Below are 20,242 nucleotides of genomic sequence, written 5' to 3' on the forward strand. Positions count from 1 at the left end.
ATGCTATCTTTTTTCTCTGAGAAAATAACGACCGCATATATCTTGCAGTTCGGGCCTTAGCCCCTCTCAGATGAGCTCGTCTTTGGGGGATCTTCTTCCAGAGATGATGGAGAGCGAAACGCCTCCCCCGGACTCCTCCACTCCAGAAGCGGGCGACCCCGAAGTATCGTCACGGAGGGCCTCTCCGGATCCGGTGAGGCCAGAAGATAATCCCATAGACCCCCGAAGTCCCTAGTGTCCGGCTCCCGAAGAGAGCAGACAAAAGAGTCTGGCACCGTCTGGTGTGCGGTCGGACGTTCTGAGGGAGTTGGTGGGGCGAGCGGCCATCTCAGAAGAACACCGTATGCTGATGGGTACGGTGATGGAGAGAATCTCGTCCGCCGAAAGCGGATTACATGAAGCCTTTATGAGTCTACTGACAGGCTTTGAGGTACGTGAGAAATATGTGATAGTACTGCACATGTTAGGTGTGCCCTGTGTAGATAGTAGCCCCTGAGACTCTGGTTGTCGTCGAGAACGGCGGCTAACAGAGGATCATATTCCCAGGCAATAACCAGACTGCCCCTATGTGCAGGTGGTGGAAGCTCCGGTGGCTAGCCGGACTAGTGAGTTTGCCAAATTAAAACGGCAACTGGATGCGGCAGACGCCGACATCGAGCTTGTTAATAAGAGGCTTGACGAGGCACATGGTAACTATTATTATCTTGGTGAACGCCACATAGTAAGAGCAGCATGATGTCAGTATCTTTAATATGTTGTGACTGCAGATGGAGCTGCCCCCGTGGAAGCCTTGCGGGCAGAACTTGCCCGAGCCAAGGAACAAGCGAGGATTAGTAATGCTGCTGCTTTGAAGGCGGCCGAAGAGTTGAAAGCCGAGAAGGCCGCACATTGCGAGAGCCAAGAGAAGATGGACAAGATGGCCGTAGAATTAAAAGACACTGCCGACCGTTGCCGGGTCCTTGAAAAAGAAAACCTAGCGAAGGCAACGGACCTTGAGAAGGCCACGGCGGCGGACAAAGACACCCGTTCTGCTATGAGAGCAAAGAAAGAGGAGCTGTGGGAAGCCGGGGATATTGCGGCTGGGAAACCCTTCATGTTACGGAGGAAGTTCGGAGATCCACGGTATGCCCCTCTAGATCGGCTGTGGAGTTCGGCAGATGCGTATATGGATTTGGCAGCGAGCGCTGCCGACGCGGCCAAGTACTTCCAAGGTCAGACAGATCGTGAAGTGGACAAGCTGTTCTGGTCGCAATTCCACGTTCCAGAGCGTCCGCTTTCATTGACTGACCAGCTAGCCGAATGGGTCGAACTGAATAAGTTGTCCGGACTCGCCATGAGGTCTGTTGTGGATCAGCTATGGCCGAAAAAGCCAAAGCCAAACAGCTATTTTAGCTTAGTGCAGCAGTTCCTTGGTGCGGTGCGGTGCATTAATGCGATGAAGAGGTCGGCATGCATAGAAGGCTCGCGGATGGCCCTTGCCCGTGTTAAAGCATACTGGGCGGAGATGGACGCTACAACTGTTGCGGCGCAGGGTTTGGCCATAGGCCGAGTGGCTGCCGAGCACTATTTCGAGGAGGTTCTCGAGGGTGCTCGCTTGATAGAGGCCCAGTGCTCGAAGAATATTATGTTTGAGTGATATGTTTTCTCATTGTAAACACAATGCTTTTATGAAGTTTTTATAAGGCTATGTTTATACTTTTGCCTGAAAGTAGTATGATGCCTCCTGTGCGGCAGTTTATGTATACATGTGTATAACCTGAAAGATTGCAGCCGTCGGCTTCAACCCCCACGCATATAATGCGGAGGTGCTCGCAAAAAATGCGTGTTCACACTTAACCCAACGTCTTGGTCCTATTAAGGAGGTGATGGCGTAGCGAGCGAGGCAACCGGACTATAATGCTTTAACACTTTCACTTAGCCATAGGAGTTTGACAGTGGGGCTACTAGATAGCCCCTGGTGGCTCCGCACTCTCCCGATCGCGGGGTGCGTACATGCATGGCCGGAAAATGGCCCTTCGTTAAGGCTGAGGAATTCTAACATTCCGATAGGTCATCGAGTGGTTGACCAGTCTCACACTATATCATGACAGTCAGTTTTCTGCTTTCTCTAGTGAGGTGCTCGTCCGGATGAACCAGGGCACAATCGCAGTAGTTCTCCTGGTGCTACCTTAGCCGGTAAAGCGGAACGTAAGGCACCAAAACACAGGAGCCGGGCAAACCCAACATTTGACCAAAGACAATGATTCGGAGCTGATGCATATAAGGCCAAACTCGCGACGCCGAACACTCCCTAAGGTATTCGGTCTTTATGGTATAAACTAGGCCTAAATAATGCCCTTCATAAGAATCCCCTTGTGTCCAGGTACGTGCATTATTCTAACGTGGCCACATGCCAAGACGTCAGCATCCTTCTCAACTGCGCTGAGAATACGGTGGATATGTAGCAACAAGAGACAGTAGAAAAGGTTTACGCAGGGTCTTAATCTAAAAAGAATCCTTGAAGCGGGTCCCTGCTGCACGTCTGCGCCTGTGTCTCCGTTGTGCCGTATCCTGGACGGGTGTAGCACGATGATCATCTGTAAAAGGGAGGAGCTTAGGTGAAAAAGTTGTCGTGCGAAAAGATAGTTTTTAAAGAAACCATATATAATTCAAGATGAGTAAAAATTGCCACTTGTTTGCGCGTGTTGAGCCCCTTGTATTTGTAATAGGGGTGTGACCATTGATCCGGTATAAATTACATATAGCTGCGCTGGACTCGACTAACCGTGTCTGAGGTCTTGACGACCTGTTAAATGCTTTAGTTGGTGAGGCCGTTTTTAGTGTGCGGCCGCACTCTCTTCGGCGCGCAAAGATTGCTTAATACTTCCATTTACTGTAATGATGCCATGTGGGCCGGGCATCTTGAGTGTGAGGGAAGCGTAGTGCGGTATTGCATTAAAGCGAGCAAAAGCTTCGCGTCCGAGTAGTGCGTGATAGCCACTTTGGAACGGAGCGATGTGGAAGGTTAAATGTTCGCTACGGAAGTTATCGGGGGAGCTGAATATAACTTTTAGTAGCAGGGATCCCGTGCAATGAGCCCCTGGGCCTGGCGTTACTCCTTTAAAGGTAGTATTGCTATGGTAAAATTTTGTTGGGTCTATCCCCATTTCGCGGATTGTATCCTGATATATCAGGTTTAGACTGCTGCCACCGTCCATCAGGACTCGTGTGAAGTGGTATCCGTCAATTATTGGGTCTAATACCAGGGCAGCCCATCCTGCACGCTGGATATTTGATGAGTAATCACGATGGTCGAAAGTGATCGGTTGAGACGACTAGTGGCACGACTCCGCGGTGATAGGCCCTTGGGCATATTTTTCTGGGAGTGTCGTTTTGTTTCTTCCTTTGATCACGTGTAACACGTTTACTGTTTTGACTTCTGGTGGAAAGTTCTTTTGTTCCCCCGTGTCTTGCTTGAGAGGCTCATCCTCGTCTTCGCTTGGTGTATCCTCCCCCTTGTGTACGGCGTTGAGCTTGCCGGACTGCTTGAAGACCCAACATTCTCTGTGGGTATGATTAGCGGGTTTACCAGGGGTGCTATGGATCTGACATATTTGGTCCAAAATTTTGTTTAGGCTGGTCAGTTCGTCTCTGGCGCCTTTAGAGGGCGGCTTTTGCTGACCTGGCCGAGAGCCTTTGAATCCGGCGTTTACTGCCGTGCTCTTCGTGTTGTATTCTTTATTCTGGCGTTTGTTATTGATGTTGCGCCGTGATTTCCTGTTTCCATCTCTAACTTCAGATGTACCGGGGTCGCTGGTGCTGCATCTGGCTAGCCAGCTATCCTCACCCGCGCAAAACCGGGTCATGAGGCTTGTTAATGCTGCCATTGTTCCGGCTTTTCTTGGCCGAGGTGTCTGGCGAGCCATTCGTCACGGACGCTATGCTTAAAAGCTGCCAAGGTTTCGGCGTCCGAACAGTCGACAATTTGGTTCTTTTTAGTAAGAAACCTGTTCCAAAGTTTTCGGGCTGACTCTCCGGGCTGTTGAGTTATATGACTCAAATCGTCCGCGTCCGGAGGTCTGACATAAGTCCCTTGAAAATGTGCCCAAAAAGCGTCTTCGAGCTCTTCCCAGCTTCTAATGGAGTTTTCGGGGAGGCTTTTAAGCCAGTGACGAGCTGGCCCTTTGAGTTTGAGGGGTAAGTACTTGATGGCGTGGAGATCATCTCCTCGAGCCATATGGATATGGAGGATATAGTCCTCAATCCAGACCCCAGGGTCTGTTGTTCCGTCGTATGCCTCTATGTTTACGGGTTTGAATCCCTCTGGAAATTCATGGTCCAGCACCTCATCGGTGAAACATAGGGGGTGTGAGGCATCCCTGTATCTGGGTGTACCGCGTTGTTCGGATGTTTGTTGTGTTTCATTGTATGCTGGGGCGCGCTTGCGTGGTTCATAGATGGATCTGGTTGCGCCGCCCTTTTGGTGCGAGCCCTCGCGTGGATCGCGTATTGGCTTGTGAGTGGCGTTGTTTGCCGCTCGACGTTGGCCGTGAGGTCGTCTATCCGGCCAGGTGGCTGTTTTGATTTTTGGTTGTGGGGGGGTCTGAGGCCTCCTCATCGAATTTAGGTAGAAATTTCCGCTTTGGGTAGCTCTTGGTGGGGCGATTGTCGCCGTACTTCGCTGGTGTGTTGAGTACTTTACTCCATCTGATTTGGAGTGTGTCCTGCACAGCCTTGAGCCTTTGCTTCTGCTTTTTCAGACTCCTCGCGGTGGCAACAAGCCTTTGACGGGCATTATGCTGCTCCGGGTGCCTGTCCGGCGTTATATCGTCCGGACTATTATCTTTGACAGAATTAGTTTGTTCGGTTTGATTTTCCGTATTGCCGTAGTCCGGCAGTGGTTCGCCCTGCTCCAACGCTGGGTCTGTATGATCGTTATTTCTGCCGAGGCGGGATTTGGGGCGGCGCTTGCACCACTGCTTTGACTGCTTCTCGAGGGAACGAGCCTTCGGTGCATCTTTCCGTTCCTCGTTGTCGTCTTATTTTGGTGTGTCCACCAAGTATACGTCATATGATGAGGTGGACGTCCAGCGCCCTGTGGGCGGTGGTTCCTCTTCGCCTCCCGCATCGTCGTCCATACCATCGATGTCTTCGGGGTCGAAGTCGAGCATGTCGGTTGAGTCATCGACGGTGGCTATTAAGTGGGTGGTGGGTGGGCGTCGAATTTCTTCGTCGTCCGCATCCCAATCCTGTTGGCCATAATCCGGCCAGGGCTCTCCTGACAAAGAGAGAGACCTTAGTGAATTCAGAATGTCGCCGAAGGGCGAGTGCTGGAAGATATCCGCGGCGGTGAATTCCATGATCGGCGCCCAATCGGATTCGATTGGCAGGGCGGATGGTTCGGAGTTCGGAAAAGAGTCCGGCACCTTGGAGCCACGGGCTGCGCAAACTGTTAGGCTGGTGTTCGGCTCGATCGCCGTTGAGACTGCAGCCCCTGATGCGGTGTCTAACCACCCGTCCTCGACTGGCGCAGTTGGCTCCGAGCTAAGGGTCGGAGCTGATGCGGGTGCGGCCTCTGGGGTACTGTTCAGCGGCAGAGCTAGGTCATACCCATTGCGACAGTGCGGCGCGCCCGGCTGTGGCTCGAATCCGTCGAAGATCAAGTCTCCGCGGATGTCGGTCGTGTAATTCAGACTTCCAAATCTGACCTGATGGCCAGGGGCGTAGCTTTCAGTCTGCTCCGGATGGCCAAGCGAATTAGCCCGCAGTGCAAAGCCGCCAAATACGAAGATCTGTCCGGGGAGAAAAGTCTCACCCTGGACCGCATCGCTATCGATGATAGTAGGAGCCATCCAGCCTAACGGCGACGACACAGAGGAACTCTCAATGAAAGCACCAATGTTGGTGTCAAAACCGGCGGATCTCGGGTAGGGGGTCCCGAACTGTGCGTCTAGGCCGGATGGTAACAGGAGGCAGGGGACATGATGTTTTACCCAGGTTCGGGCCCTCTTGATGGAGGTAAAACCCTACGTCCTGCTTGATTAATATTGATGATATGGGTAGTACAAGAGTAGATCTACCACGAGATCAGAGAGGCTAAACCCTAGAAGCTATCCTATGGTATAATTGTATGTTATGGCTGTTGTCCTACGGACTAAAAACCCTTGGGTTTATATAGACACCGGAGAGGGTTAGGGTTACACAAGGTCGGTTACAAAGGAGGAGATATCCATATACGTATTGCCTAGCTTGCCTTCCACGCCGAGTAGAGTCCCATCCGGACACGAGACGAAGTCTTCAATCTTGTATCTTCATAGTCTAACAGTCCGGCTAATGGAGATAGCCCGGCTGTCCGGAGACCCCCTAATCCAGGACTCCCTCGGAGAGTTTCGTCAGCACGACGGCATGGTGACGGTGATGGAAAGGGGGCGCTGCCCCTCCCCTAGTCCAATCCGGACTCCCATGGAGGGGGGGTGCGCGGCCACCCCTTGTGGGCTGACTCCTCTCTCCCCTATGGCCCATAGTGGCCCATTACTTTACCCGGGGGGTTCCGGTAACCTCCCGGTACTCCAAAAAATACCCAGAACGATCCGGAACCATTCCGGTGTCTGAATGCTATTGTCCAATATATCAATCTTTACCTCTCGACCATTTCGAGACTCCTCGTCATGTCCGTGATCTTATCCGGGACTCCCAACAATCTTCGGTCACCAAAACACATAACTCATAATACAAATCGTCATCGAACGTTAAGCGTGCAGACCTACGGGTTCGAGAACTATGTAGACATGACCGAGACATATATCCGATCAATAACCAACAGTGGAACCTGGATGCTCATATTGATTCCTACATATTCTACGAAGATCTTTATCGGTCAAACTGCAATGACAACATACGTTATTCCCTTTCTCATTGGTATGTTACTTGCCCGAGATTCAATCGTTGGTATCCTCATACCTAGTTCAGTCTCGTTACCGTCAAGTCTCTTTACTCGTTCTGTAATGCATCATCCCGCAACTAACTCATTAGTCACATTGCTTGCAAGGCTTATCGTGATGTGCATTACCGAGAGGGCCCATAGATACCTCTCCGATACTCGAAGTGACAAATCCTAATCTCGATCTATGCCAACTCAACAAACACCATCGGAGACACCTGTAAAGCATCTTTATAATCACCCAATTACGTTGTGACGTTTGATAGCACACAAGGTGTTCCTCGGTATTCGGGAGTTGCATAATCTCATAGTCAAAGGAATATGTATAAGTCATGAAGAAAGCAATAGCAATAAAACTTAAAGATCATTATGCTAAGCTAACAGGTGGGTCTAATCCATCACATCATTCTCTAATGATGTGATCCCGTTCATCAAATGACAACACATGTCTATGGTCAGAAAACTTAACCATCTTTGATTAACGAACCAGTCAAGTAGAGGCATACTAGGGAAACTATGTTTTGTCTATGTATTCACACATGTATCAAGTTTCCGGTTAATAAAATTCTAGCATGAATAATAAACATTTATCATGATATAAGGAAATATAAATAACAACTTTATTATTGCCTATAGGGCATATTTCCTTCATCCCGCACCCTCGGCCTTGGATCAATTCCTAAAGGAATTTTTTTAAGGAGGGCTTAGATTAGATTTTCTTTAGCATTTTCCGTCCCCTCGGGCCTTGGATCAATTCCTAAAGGAATTTTTTTAAGGAGGGCTTAGATTAGATTTTCTTTAGCATTTGCCCCCCCCCACCCGGGGCCTTGGATCGATTCCTAAAGGGATTTTTTAAGGAGGGCTTAGATTAGATTTTCTTTAGCATTTGCCTCCCCCACCCCCCACCCCCGTGCCTTCGATCAATTCCTAAAGGAATTTTGTAAGGAGGGCTTAGATTAGATTTTCTTTAGCATTCCCCCCCCCCACCCCCGGGGGCCTTCGATCAATTCCTAAAGGAATTTTTTGAAGGAGGGCTTAGATTAGATTTTCTTTAGCATTTGCCCCCCGAGCCTTGGATCAATTCCTAAAGGATTTTTTAAGGAGGGCTTAGATTATATTTTCTTTAGCATTTGCCCCACTGGCCTTGGATCAATTCCTAAAGGAATTTTTTTAAGAAGGGCTTAGATTAGAATTTTTTTAGCATTTGCCCCCCCCTCCCGGGCCTTGGATCAATTCCTAAAGGAATTTTTTGAGAAGGGCTTGATTAGATTTTCTTTAGAAATGCCCCCTACACCCCCCCCCCCCCGAGCCTTGGATCAATTCCTAAAGGAATTTTTTATGGAGGGATTAGATTATATTTTCTTTAGAATTCCCCCTCCCCCGAGCCTTGGCTCAATTCCTAAAGGAATTTTTTAAGGAGCGCTTAGATTACATTATCTTTAGCATTTGCCCCCCCCCCTGGGGGGCCTTGGATCGATTCCTAAAGGAATTTTTTTAAGGAGGGCTTAGATTAGATTTTCTTTAGCATTTGCCTCCCCCCAGGGGGGCCTTGGATCGGTTCCGAAAGGATTTTTTTAAGGAGTGCCTAGGTTAGATTTTATTTAGCATTTGCCCCCCCCCGGGGGGCCTTGGATCGATTCCTAAAGGAATTTTTTAAGGAGGGCTTAGATTAGATTTTCTTTAGAATTTGCCCCTCCTCCCCCGAGCCTTGGACCGATTCCTAAAGGAATTTTTTAAGGAGGGCTTAGATTAGATTTTCTTTAGCATTTGCCTCCCCCCCAGCGGGGGGGGGAGCTTGGATCGATTCCTAAAGGATTTTTTAAGGAGCGCTTAGATTAGATTTTCTTTAGCATGTGCCCCCTCCCCCCCCCGGGGCCTTGGATCGATTCCTAAAGGAATTTTTTAAGGAGGGCTTAGATTAGATTTTCTTTAGCATTCCCCCCCCTCCCCCAAGCCTTGGATCGATTCCTAAAGGAATTTTTTTAAGGAGGGCTTAGATTAGAATTTTTTTTAGTATTTCCCCCCCCCTCCCGGGCCTTGGATCAATTCCTAAAGGAATTTTTTAAGGAGGGCTTGATTAGATTTTCTTTAGAATTGCCCCCCCCCCTCCCCGAGCCTTGGATCAATCCCTAAAGGATTTTTTTATGGAGGGATTAGATTAGATTTTCTTTAGAATCCCCCCTCCCCCGAGCCTTGGATCAATTCCTGAAGGAATTTTTTAAGGAGCGCTTAGAATAGATTCTCTTTAGCATTCCCCCCCCCCCCCGGGGGGGGGGGCCTTGGATCGATTCCTAAAGGAATTTTTTTAAGGAGGGCTTAGATTAGATTTTCTTTAGCATTTTCCTCCCCCCCCGGGGGGGCCTTGGATCGATTCCTAAAGGATTTTTTTAAGGAGCGCCTAGATTAGATTTTCTTTAGCATTGCCCCCCCCCCCCGCGGGGCCTTGGATCGATTCCTAAATGAATTTTTTAAGGAGGGCTTAGATTAGATTTTCTTTAGCATTTGCCCCCCCTCCCCCGAGCTTTGGATCAATTCCTAAAGGAATTTTTTTAAGGAGGGCTTAGATTAGATTTTCTTTAGCATTTGCCTCCCCCCAGGGGGGGGGGGCTTGGATCGATTCCTAAAGGAATTTTTTAAGGAGGGCTTAGATTAGATTTTCTTTAGCATTTGCCCCCCCTCCCCGGAGCCTTGGATCGATTCCTAAAGGAATTTTTTAAGGAGGGCTTAGATTAGATTTTCTTTAGCATTTGCCTCCCCCTCTCCAGGAGGGCCTTGGATCGATTCCTAAAGGATTTTTTTAACTAGCGCTTAGATTAGATTTTCTTTAGCATCCCCCCCCCCTCGGGGGCCTTGGATCGATTCCTAAAGGAATTTTTAAGGAGGGCTTAGATTAGATTTTCTTTAGCATTTTCCCCCCTCCCCCGAGCCTTGGATCGATTCCTAAAGGAATTTTTTTAAGGAGGGCTTAGATTAGATTTTCTTTAGCATTTGACCCCCCACCCCCTACCCCCCGGCCCTTGGATCGATTCCTAAAGGAATTTTTTTAAGGGGGGCTTAGATTAGATTTTCTTTAGCATTTGCCCCCCTCCCCCGGCCCTTGGATCGATTCCTAAAGGAATTTTTTAAGGAGGGTTTAGATTAGATTTTCCTTACCATTTGACCCCCCCCTCCACCCCCCGCAGTGATTTTCGGCTAGTCAGCCTTTTATTTTGGACACTGGTAAGTGTCACACGTCAGGTGCAAGCACGAGGCAACTCCGAACGTTTTTTATGACGAATTTAGTCACGCGAGTATGACAACTTTGGTTGGCAAGCATGACAACTTCGTACTTCTGTTTATTTTTTGACAGAAACTCGCCGTGTGACATTGAAATTTTTCATCCTTGGGTGACTAGAATTGCCGTGAAAAAATGCCAGGACAGGAGTGTCATGCACCTGACGTGTGGCACTTGTCATTTACGTCTCTTTTTGCGGGGACCAAACAGTCAACCTTATGCCAACTCCACTGCGCGACCCTATCCTGTCCGGCCCCGTCCGTTTGGGGTAAAAGGGACAAAAGAGGCGGCCCAGCGCGCGGGAGCAAACGGACTTTTGTCCATTTTGTGTCCGCTTTCGACCCATACGCGGCCCAAGTTTGCGTCGATTTTGGGGTGAAACGGACACCACGCGGACGCGTGGGTACCGCCTCGCCCACCCGTCGGTGGCACAAGGCGGGCCTTTTTCTATCCGCCCCCTCCCTCCCTCTGACCGCACCCCCTCCACTCTTCCCCACTCTTTTCCTCGCTGCCGCCGCCATCGCTGCCATTGCAGCCGTGCAGTTCGGACGCGAGCTCGCCCAACCCCTTCCCCTCGGCGCCGCCGAGCTACCCAACCACGGCCACCTGGTTTGCGCACCCGCCGGCCGGTTTTGGGGCGGATCCGGTCGGTCTTGAGCTCAGCCAGCTGTGGGAGGCCGGGTCGCGCCATGGACTGGCCGGGCACCTCGCCGGAAGGCCCTGGCAGGGCCGCAAGGCCACATGCAGGCAGTGGCTCCTCCTCTAGCCGCTCGGATCTGCATCGTCGGTGGTCCGCCGGCAGATACACGAATGGCGGTCGGCCGGGCTCGGTGCTTGCCCAAAAGCTCGCCGGCGCACCGTTGCCACTCATTAAGTGCGACCACTGCCCAAGGATGGTCGTGCGCCGCGTGTCTACAACGCCGGAACATCCCGGATGGGTGTTCATCAAGTGCTTAAACGGTGGGGTATGCGCTTTTTTTAGCTTCGGTTTGTACTCTAGATTTGACTAGTTGTGCTAACTTCAAATTTTGTTGTGTAGAATGGATGCAAGTTTTGGTATTGGGAAGAAGAGTACATCGATATATTGATAGAGCGAAATTTAGTACATGTTCGTGCACTTTTAGCTAGCATAGAGGCTGTAAATGAGACAAGTGCACTTGTTGCTAAATTAGAGGCTAGACACGAGACTAGGTGTGAGGAAGCAACATCTACATCTGGCTTGAAGAAGAAAGGAGGATGACAGATTAAGCCTCCTCCACAGATCAACAATGAGTGCATCGAGAAGGCCCTAACCCAACTCAAGGGGGCAGTTATGGAAGTTGGCTATCTTCTAAAATGTATTCTTGTTGTTCTTATTTTCTTTGGCCTTACTTTACTAGTCAAAATGTGATATGTATTGTCATGTATCAAAAATGAATGATAAAAAAAAGTTAAGGACTTGCAAAGAAAAAATACTCGGACAGGATACGGCCGGGATGCGTCCGCGCGCTGGGCACACGGCCACCGCATTCCAGGACACGTCCGAACACGACCCCAAATCCCTACCCAAACGAACAGAATCGGACAAAATGGACGTCCGTTTGGGGTCGCGCGGTGGAGTTGGACTTAATGTACACACAAACACAAGTTACACAATGACCAACAATACACCACCCAAGCATGCATTCACACATCTAGGCTGCCAAACGGAGAGACATGCACGCCGGCTCTTCTTTTGACGGTTTCCCTCCCTAGCTGGGTGGCCGGAAGTATCCAAGGTAGAGAAACGTTGCTAGCACACCCGCCCGTGTCAACGGCTAGAGAAGCTCGGGCTTCCCGCGCCCTTGACCTCTCTCTCAATTGTCTCCCCGGGCCATCATCACCATGCATCGATCCGCAACAGTCCCTTTAACCCCTTGACATGCATGCAGATCGGCGTGCACGGGCATCTAGGATAGGAGCGGAGGGTGGGGGAGCAGCAGCAGATGCAGTTCGTGGAGTGGGGTGGTGCTGCAGTGTGTACTAGTAGGCTGTAGCGTGTGTGTAGTGTACATTGGTGGGGAGCCCGGCCGACCCCGCGGGACAGGGCCTCGTGATGGCCGCAAAGACACTTTTCCCGTCCTTGTTTTGTCTACGCGTCCAGACCAAACGATCGAGGCAACCACGCGACCCCATATATAAGAAGAAAAGGCATGCCGAGGCGGAGGTGATCCGAGCACCACCGAGCCACGACGGATGCCGGCGCCCCACCCGGGTATGGCCAACGGCAAAACCCGCAGCCACCCACGAGCCCGTAGCCATCTCCCGCGCGCTGGGCCTAGCTAGGACTAGGGTGTGAAAGCCGAATGGGAAACGACTGCTACGTATCGCATGCTACGCCTGCACCGCGTGACCTGCGCTGCCCGCCGCGGCCTGCCCACAGGCGGGCAGCATGCACGCACACCCTACCCGTACCTCGTTGACAACACAAAGCAACATGACACGATCGAGGCCCCGTCCGCGACTCCGCATGATCTCGATCCCTTGAACGAAATCATACGTACGGTACGTACGTGCTCTACCGCCGCGCGCGCGGTCCACACCTACACAGAGGCAAAGAGATCGAGAGCAACAGTGCGTGCACGTAGCAGAGGGCAGAGCAGCTAGGCGCTATAGCAGGTATAGCAGCCCCAACATCAACATGGCTCTCTTTCTCGTGGACGCGCGCACTGGGAAAGGGACACGTGATGCCGCGTTTGTCCGCTAGCCCTTGGAGCCACCCCCGGACTTTGATGCGTGGAATATTTGATGTGGAAAGGGACGCAGCTGTGAGTTGCCTATGCACGATTCCAAAACTTACAAACCCGCAGCCCTGCCCCACGCAACATACATTCATTTTTCTTCCTTCTTCCCATTATTATAGTTTCAAGCATAGTAGTATCATTCATGGTCACATGCGAGCAGTGCCGACTGAACCCCGGCTATAGCTGCTAGCCCAGCTGCCGCTATGGCAACAAGCCAACAAAAACCACTGGCTTCAATCAATAGTTCGCCTCTAGGTGTCTGTGGGCACGAACGAACCAACGAACGAACACATTTGAGACCGAATTGATGGAGCTGGAATTTATGGCTGGCTCTAGTTGCATGCACGCACATACATTATTGCGCACGACGACCTGACTGACTAGTCGGCTGCCCGCGTCGCCACAATGATGCCGCGTTTTGAATGGGAATTCATACAGGGTTGGTTCCTTTCCTGCTGGGTTAAACGAAGGCTGCCATGAAATCATGGGGATTCCCTCGAACAAGACAAGGAGAAGATACAAACATTTATCATCACCGAGGCATGGAAGCACCCGTCTGATTGCTTGCATCCATCTTGGAGTTCTATTCTATTCTACTCCATATAGGTCAATGGGCGTCTCCACTGCAATCATGGTAACTATGGAAAGAAACTACAGCGGCAAGGCAAAAAGAAAAGAGACAGAAAGAAGTTCCCTAGCTAGCCGCTGCTTTTCTCCCATGTTTTACGAGTACATGCGTGTATGTGTGCGAAGAGTGAAGACAGGTGAACCAGACGATCATATCTCACATCCATCCATCAATGGAGACAAACAACACAAAACAAAAACTAAAGCCTGCGTGTACCACTCCTACAAGGATTCACTGGTTTTGTGTGCGGTCGTAGCATCCATTTTGCTGCCATGGAGGATCTCTTCACCATAAATTTTAACTTTTGCCATCGGATGGCAAAGGACTACTAGTGGTACATTCTATGGAATATCTTTGCATTCTTTACTGAGAAAAAAGGTGTGTAAAAGCTAGCTAGCACCGCCAATTAATCAACACATAAGCCCATTCCTTGAGCCTAGCAGAAAGATTTGCATGGAACTACAAGGAATATTGTTATCTTCTGTGCTTGTTGAACCCATACATACATGCATGTTACCCATAGTACCAATAGGGAAAAAAAACAGAACTATTGGCATGTTCTTTCTTGGTGCAACTGTAGTATGATCAGTGTTTTGGAGAATATAATAATTCCTTAAGGGATTTATTTTTAGAAAAAATCAATTATTCAATACTTCTAAATAAGCTGAGCATGTTATATGAAATGAAGAAGATGCATTATTTAGGGTGCCTAGACTATTGGCACGTTTATTAATCAATTAATGTAGTTGTATTTTCTTTTGCAAATTAATCAATGTAGTTACATATGCAATATTTCAGCTTAAATGCTGGTATGGGGATTGTCGAGGAAAGCTACTACCCCTCTATTCCTAAATATAAGACCTATTAGAGATTCCAATAGGGACTACATACAGATGTATATACACACATTTTAGAGTGTGGATTCAATTTGCTCCGTACATAGTCTATATTGGAATCCCTAAAAAGGCTAGTATATAGGAACAGAGGGAGTAGTGCATTTTTGGGTGGCGCTTGTAATCTGCTGAAGTGTTATATTTCAGCTTAAATGTTACTGATATATCAAGATGTGGTTATAATCAGCTGCAATTGAACAACATATGCTACCAAAAGTGTCAAATGCTCTGATGAAAAATAGGAATGCTACTGTTCACAGTGCACGGTATAGGGCACTCCTACATGGAGTGCACATTTTATTATTTAACACCCGTGTTTTCTTTAATAACTTGTAATACACAGCTGTTGTAATATACAGATGTCAGTTCATTTTTTAGAGTATTTGGTTAACAAATGCTCCCAAATGCAATACTACACAAGGTGTTTGGAATATAATTACTCTTCTATTAACAGTCTATTTGTTAAGTCTCACGTCGTACAACAGACATCGGCAATCAGAATTACTCCCTCCGTCTCAAATGCTCTGATCAATTGAAAAATATGAATGCCACTGTTCAACAGTGCACGGTATAGGGCACTCCTACATGCAGTGCACACTTTATTATTTAACAGCAGTGTTTTCTTTAACTGTAATATACAGATGTCAGTTCATTTTTCAGAGTACTTGGTTAAAAAATGCTCCCAAATGCAATACTACACAAGGTGTTTGAAATATAAAACACTTATTAATAGTCTATTTGTTAAGTCTCACGCCGTACAGCAAGTATATCAGCATTAAGAATTACTCCCTCCGTCCCATAATAATAATATAAGATGTTTTCACAGGTTGTTTTAGCTTGTAAAAACGTTTTATGTTATGGGATGGAGGGAGTACTCTCTAGTAAACAGTACTGTGGTAAACGTTAATTCATTTCATAAACTGCTTATCTACCCAGATAAACGACATGAACACTGGTAGTAACAGATGTATGGAAAGAAGGGCTAAATCATCTCCTTTATTATTACAACAAGAACATGGATTAATTATGATATATAGCATGAACAAGAATTTATTTGCATGTTCCATATATATAGCAAGTGAACTGAAGAGCCCATTCCTCCCCCCAAAAAAGGACAAATTGAGTAGCAAGCAAAATTAAAGAAGTTGATTTTGCTTTATCGACCTGAAGGCTGAATCCAACTTACTGATCAGTGTGATTAACCTTGAAGTAGTATTATGATCGAGCAATGCCGGACGCTTGATGATGTTTTAGTCCATTGCATGCCGCATCAAATCATCAACTTGGATATGGTTGGGTTCATCAATGGTGAGCTTAGCCAGCTGATTGCGAGGTTGATTACTAGCCATGCCATGGGTTGCTGCTCTGGGGCCCTTGCTGATCGTACGCCGCCCTCGCCGAGGCCGACGTGGGCATGCAGGGATCGAAGCCTGCCATGCTGAGTATGTCGCCGTGGGAGAAGGCCCGCAGACCCAGGAAGTCCCTCGTGAGGCCGTCGTTTGCGCCTCCGGCATTGCCTCTACCTCCGCCGCTGGCGCCGGCATTGCCGGCGTTACGACTGGCAGTGGGTCTCTGGTCCACTCCGAACTGAGCCGGCGCCTCGAACGCGTGCCCGAATCCCACGCCGACGGCGGTGCTCGTCGCCGCGCTGCTACTAGTAGCGGCAGCAGGTGCATTGTTGGTGACGTTGGTGATGGCGGCGCTGCTGCTGCTGCTGCTGAAGGTGCTCGCCGCCATCTGGCCTTGGCCCGACGGCCGGCTCAGCGTTGCACCCATCTGCGCCGCCTTCTGGAGCAGCGCGGTGGCCGACATGTGCGACGAGGCCGTCGCCCCGGCCGCTGACGGGGCCGCAGACGACGAGGGAAATGACGCGAAGCTCATGCCCACAGGCTGCGTGCTGCTCTCCGGCGTGGAGCTCGCGTTGAACTCCTGTTCCATCCTGGCCGTCCCGAACATGGCCTGGGCGCCCTCGCCGGCCATCTCCAGCTGCTGCTGCTCCGATAGCCACGGCTGCGCGAACTGCTGCTGCTGCTGTTGCTGCTCCCGCTCCCTCTTGAGGCACAGTTCTTGGATCAGCCCGTGGCCGCCACCCAGCGAGCTCGACGGGTCCATCACGGCCGGCATCTGGAACCCCGCGCCGCCGCCGCCGTGCGAGTAGAGCATCCCCGGATGCTGCTGCTCCTCCACGGCCACGGCCACCGCTCTCGCGCTCTCCTCCGCCAGCGCGTCGCAGAAGGCCCTGTGCGTGATGAAGCTGTCCCGCCTGCAATTAATCAACGCATGCACGCACACGCACGCATCGTCAGCATGTCATGCATGGCCATGGCAGTGCCGCAGTGGCATGAGCGCGGAAGACGGAGGAGAAGAAGATGGAGGAGAAGGAGAGTCGTGCCTTGAGAAGAGCGTGCCGCAGTCGCATCGGTACTCGCGGGTGCCGCAGACCTTGGAGTGGGCCTTCCAGTCGGACTGCACGGCGTAGCGCTTGGCGCACTTGTCGCACTTCCACTTCTTCTCGCCGTGCTTGCGGCTGAAGTGCTTCTTGATGCCGGTGAGGTCGCCGAGCGCGCGGGAGCGGTCGTGGTGGACGCAGCCCGGCTCCGGGCACACGTACACCTTCTTGCGCACCACCTCGTTGGGGTTCCGCTGCTTGAGCTTCCAGGGGAGGTTGTGGCCGCGCCGGTGCAGCTGCAGGTTCTGGTCCCGCTGGAACCCCTTGCCGCAGATCTCGCACACGTAGCGGTTCGTCGCCATGAGCGCCCGCGGCGACAGCGCGATCACCTCCGCGTCAGGGTCTACACCGCAAAACGGATTGATCGATCGGTGAAATCCTCTAAATCAAGAATCAGTAACCAAAGAAGTACAAACAGTTGGATAAGCCGATCAGAAGGAGAATTCACCTGGATTTCCCGGGAGGCTGCGCTTCTTCTTGGAAGGAGGCGGGAGGGGGTGGGAGGAGACGCTGGTCTGGTCGCCGGAGGCGGAGGTGAGGTTCGACATGTTCTCGTCGGCGGCCAGGGCCAGCTGCTGCTGCTGCTGCTGCTGAATTGCCGCGAAATCCTTGAGCATCATCTCGATCCTCTCTTCTCTCCCCTCGATCGATCAACCAACCAACCAGCTAGCCGCCGCCGAATTCCTGATCAGCTCCACACACACACACACACACACACACGGATCAGATCTCGCGGGCGGGCGATCCGATCATGTGAGCCTGGCCTGACGGCAGCTGCTGCATGCGGTGGTGGTACTTGCAGATTCGCAGCAGTTGCACTACCCACGCCCAGCCGCGGTGGGGACGCCTCTCTCCTTGAGTCCTGAGGCCGGGGACTAGTAGTAGAAGTACAGCAACTTGCTAGGCTCGCTGATGTGGAACCATGGAGGCGGCTATTGTGAGCAAGAACCGAGGTAGGCGTAGCTGATCGACTGAGCTGAGCTATCGGAGCAACCGGCCGACGAGCTGTGCCGGGAGCTGGTAGAGTGGGGCTGAAGGAAGAGGCTAATAAGCTATGCCAACCAGGTAGGAGGAGTCAGCCAAGCTAAGACTAGGGTTGATTGCTAGGGGGGAGAGAGAGAGAGGGGAGAGATGCGGATGGATGAGGGAGGCAGGCGCAAGTGTGCGGCCATCCACCCGTTCCATGCCCGCAATCACACTGTGCTCCTGCACTACTCTCTCTCTCTCTCTCTCTCTCTCTCTAAAAACAAACAGGAGGAGCCGGCCGGCCCACACGGGGCGCCGGGGCCGCTGTCTTTTCCGTTGGCCTCTCCCTCTCTCTCTCTCTCGTGTGACTTCTGATGCGCCGGGCTCGAGAAATCCCCCCCGCTGTACCTTCTGCCACTGCTCACTAATCCCATTCCCATTCCGCGCCCTGTGCAGGGGATTACGAATAATGAATGGTGATCTTGATCTTGCTCCGTGCCATGCCGTGGTGGGTTCTGCGGCGCCGTGCCGTGCTATGCCGTGGTGTGGTGGCGGCAACAGTGCTACAGGCCTGGGATTGTGGATCTTGAATCCTTGTGCGACGCCTTTTTTCTCAGAGGAGCGCGCGTGTGTGGGTGTGCATGGACGCGCTCTGTTTTGCACCGGAAATTGTTTAGATACCGTCGAAGCTGAGAATGATATCTTTATCTCACAGTACTCAGGGGTTGGTATTTCGGTATGGTTAGGCGTGTGAATCTTACTATGGCAGGAGGAGTGTTTTCTTTCTTATACTCCCTTCGTCTGAAAATACTTGTCATTAAAATGGACAAAAAAATGTATCTAAAACTAAAATACATCTCCTTTTATTCATTTTGATGACAAGTATTTTCGGACGAAGAGAGTATCAATCAATTATTTTTTTTCTCCACGTCTGGCTTTCCGAATCTCATGATCGGAAAAAGTGTTTTCTTTCTTATACACCTTTTGTGTTTCCAGTCAAATGTTTCGTTCAGGGCTCATTCGATTCACAGGAAATTTATAGGTATTTTGGACGACTGGAATTCTTAGGAATATTTCCTATTGTGGTTGTGAGATTTTCTCTAAGAAATTGTTTACTACTTATCGTAGGATTTTCAACATCCACGCTAACACCTTTGAAAGAATACTTTGTTTTTTCTGTCATGCAATCGAACAAGCAAAATTCTGTAGGATTACATTTTAATCCAATGTTTTCCCTATTCCTAAGTTTTAAGACCATGTGAATCAAGAAGACCCTCAGACACGATTCAATATTGTGGCGCGGAATGGCATGTTGCAATGTTGCCTCTAGAGGACCGTTGCTTGGAATGAGAACCTGTTTCATTGGGGGGGGGAGTTTTCGAGATCAACTACTCAATTTCACCTTTGTTCATACCGGAAATTCTTGGTACCTTACCAACATTTATGGTCATTGTCTTTCTTCTGCTAGAAAAGATTTCATCAACTAGTTTGAAAACATTCAAATGATAGATGGCGCTGATTGGCTTGTTCTAAGTGATTTTCATTATATTACATCCTACCTGGTTCCACATATATAGTTGATGATGGTTCCTACCTGGTTCAAAGCTGGAGGCAACTTTCAATATATGATTCAATTCAATGTGGCTATTAATGCTCTTGTGCTAGTTGAAATTCCCCTTGAAAGAAAAATTTTACCTCGAGCGGTTGTTGTTTTTGCTCGGAATCTTGGACACTAAGCTATCACAACACTTAAGCACATGCCAATTCGAGACCTATTTTTTATCAAGTGTCATGCACCATTCAAAAGTGGCACTTCTATGCCTAAGTCCATTTGGGTTTGAAAATTATTGGATTAGCATAGTGAGTTCAACGAAGTGGTGAAAAACATTTGGGAACATGATGTGTTGGCTGGAGATAGTGCTATGACAACCACTGCTAAATTTAAAAGAATAAGAAAAGTTCTAAAATATGTTTTATGACTTTATCAAAAGAGCATAGTAATGATGGTACTCTTTAGAGTGAGTAACATTTTAGGAACCCTTCGAGGAATATGCAGTCTGATACTGTGATGAGTTTTCCTCGCACGAGAGTTGTCACCCTTCATGGTTAGAGAAGCATTCACGAGTTGTTCGTCAATGAGGGTTTTCAAAACCCAGATTTTCTTCTTTGGAGGCTTGTTCCTGCAATTAGCACCAACATAGTGATATTTCTCCATTTTTTCTTGAACAATTTATAGTTCGAGTCAAATGACTAATCATCAATAGATAGAGCAATGCAATCATAACCTAGGAGAAAAGGAAAATCAATAGGGTTTTCCTTCGCGAGCACCCATTGGATCTTGGGATATTGCT

General features: G+C 49.6%; 1 protein-coding gene across 1 annotated transcript; it reads right to left on the reverse strand.

Annotated features, from left to right (window-relative positions):
- Nucleotides 1–15,448: 15,448 nt before the first annotated feature.
- On the reverse strand, nucleotides 15,449–18,161 carry LOC125542895 (protein indeterminate-domain 7-like). The gene is made up of 3 exons (XM_048706121.1): nucleotides 17,374–18,161; nucleotides 16,869–17,268; nucleotides 15,449–16,739 (listed from the first exon to the last, which is right to left on the reverse strand). Exons 1-3 carry the CDS (start codon nucleotides 17,543–17,545, stop codon nucleotides 15,818–15,820), a joined length of 1,494 nt encoding a protein of 497 aa, XP_048562078.1. The 5' UTR covers nucleotides 17,546–18,161; the 3' UTR covers nucleotides 15,449–15,817.
- Between the last annotated feature and the right edge of the window lie 2,081 nt (nucleotides 18,162–20,242).

Source organism: Triticum urartu, chromosome 3 (genome assembly GCF_003073215.2).
Source record: "Triticum urartu cultivar G1812 chromosome 3, Tu2.1, whole genome shotgun sequence".
NCBI classification, from domain to species: Eukaryota; Viridiplantae; Streptophyta; class Magnoliopsida; order Poales; family Poaceae; genus Triticum; species Triticum urartu.

Bases quoted from the DNA above. Each gene is read 5' to 3' on its own strand.
- LOC125542895 (XM_048706121.1), bottom strand. From the start codon at position 17,545: ATGATGCTCAAGGATTTCGCGGCAATTCAGCAGCAGCAGCAGCAGCAG. The intron at 17,269-17,373 runs GTGAATTCTCCT...TTTGCGGTGTAG, and splicing joins CAGCCTCCCGGGAAATCCAG to ACCCTGACGCGGAGGTGATC. The intron at 16,740-16,868 runs GCACGACTCTCC...GATTAATTGCAG, and splicing joins TGCGGCACGCTCTTCTCAAG to GCGGGACAGCTTCATCACGC.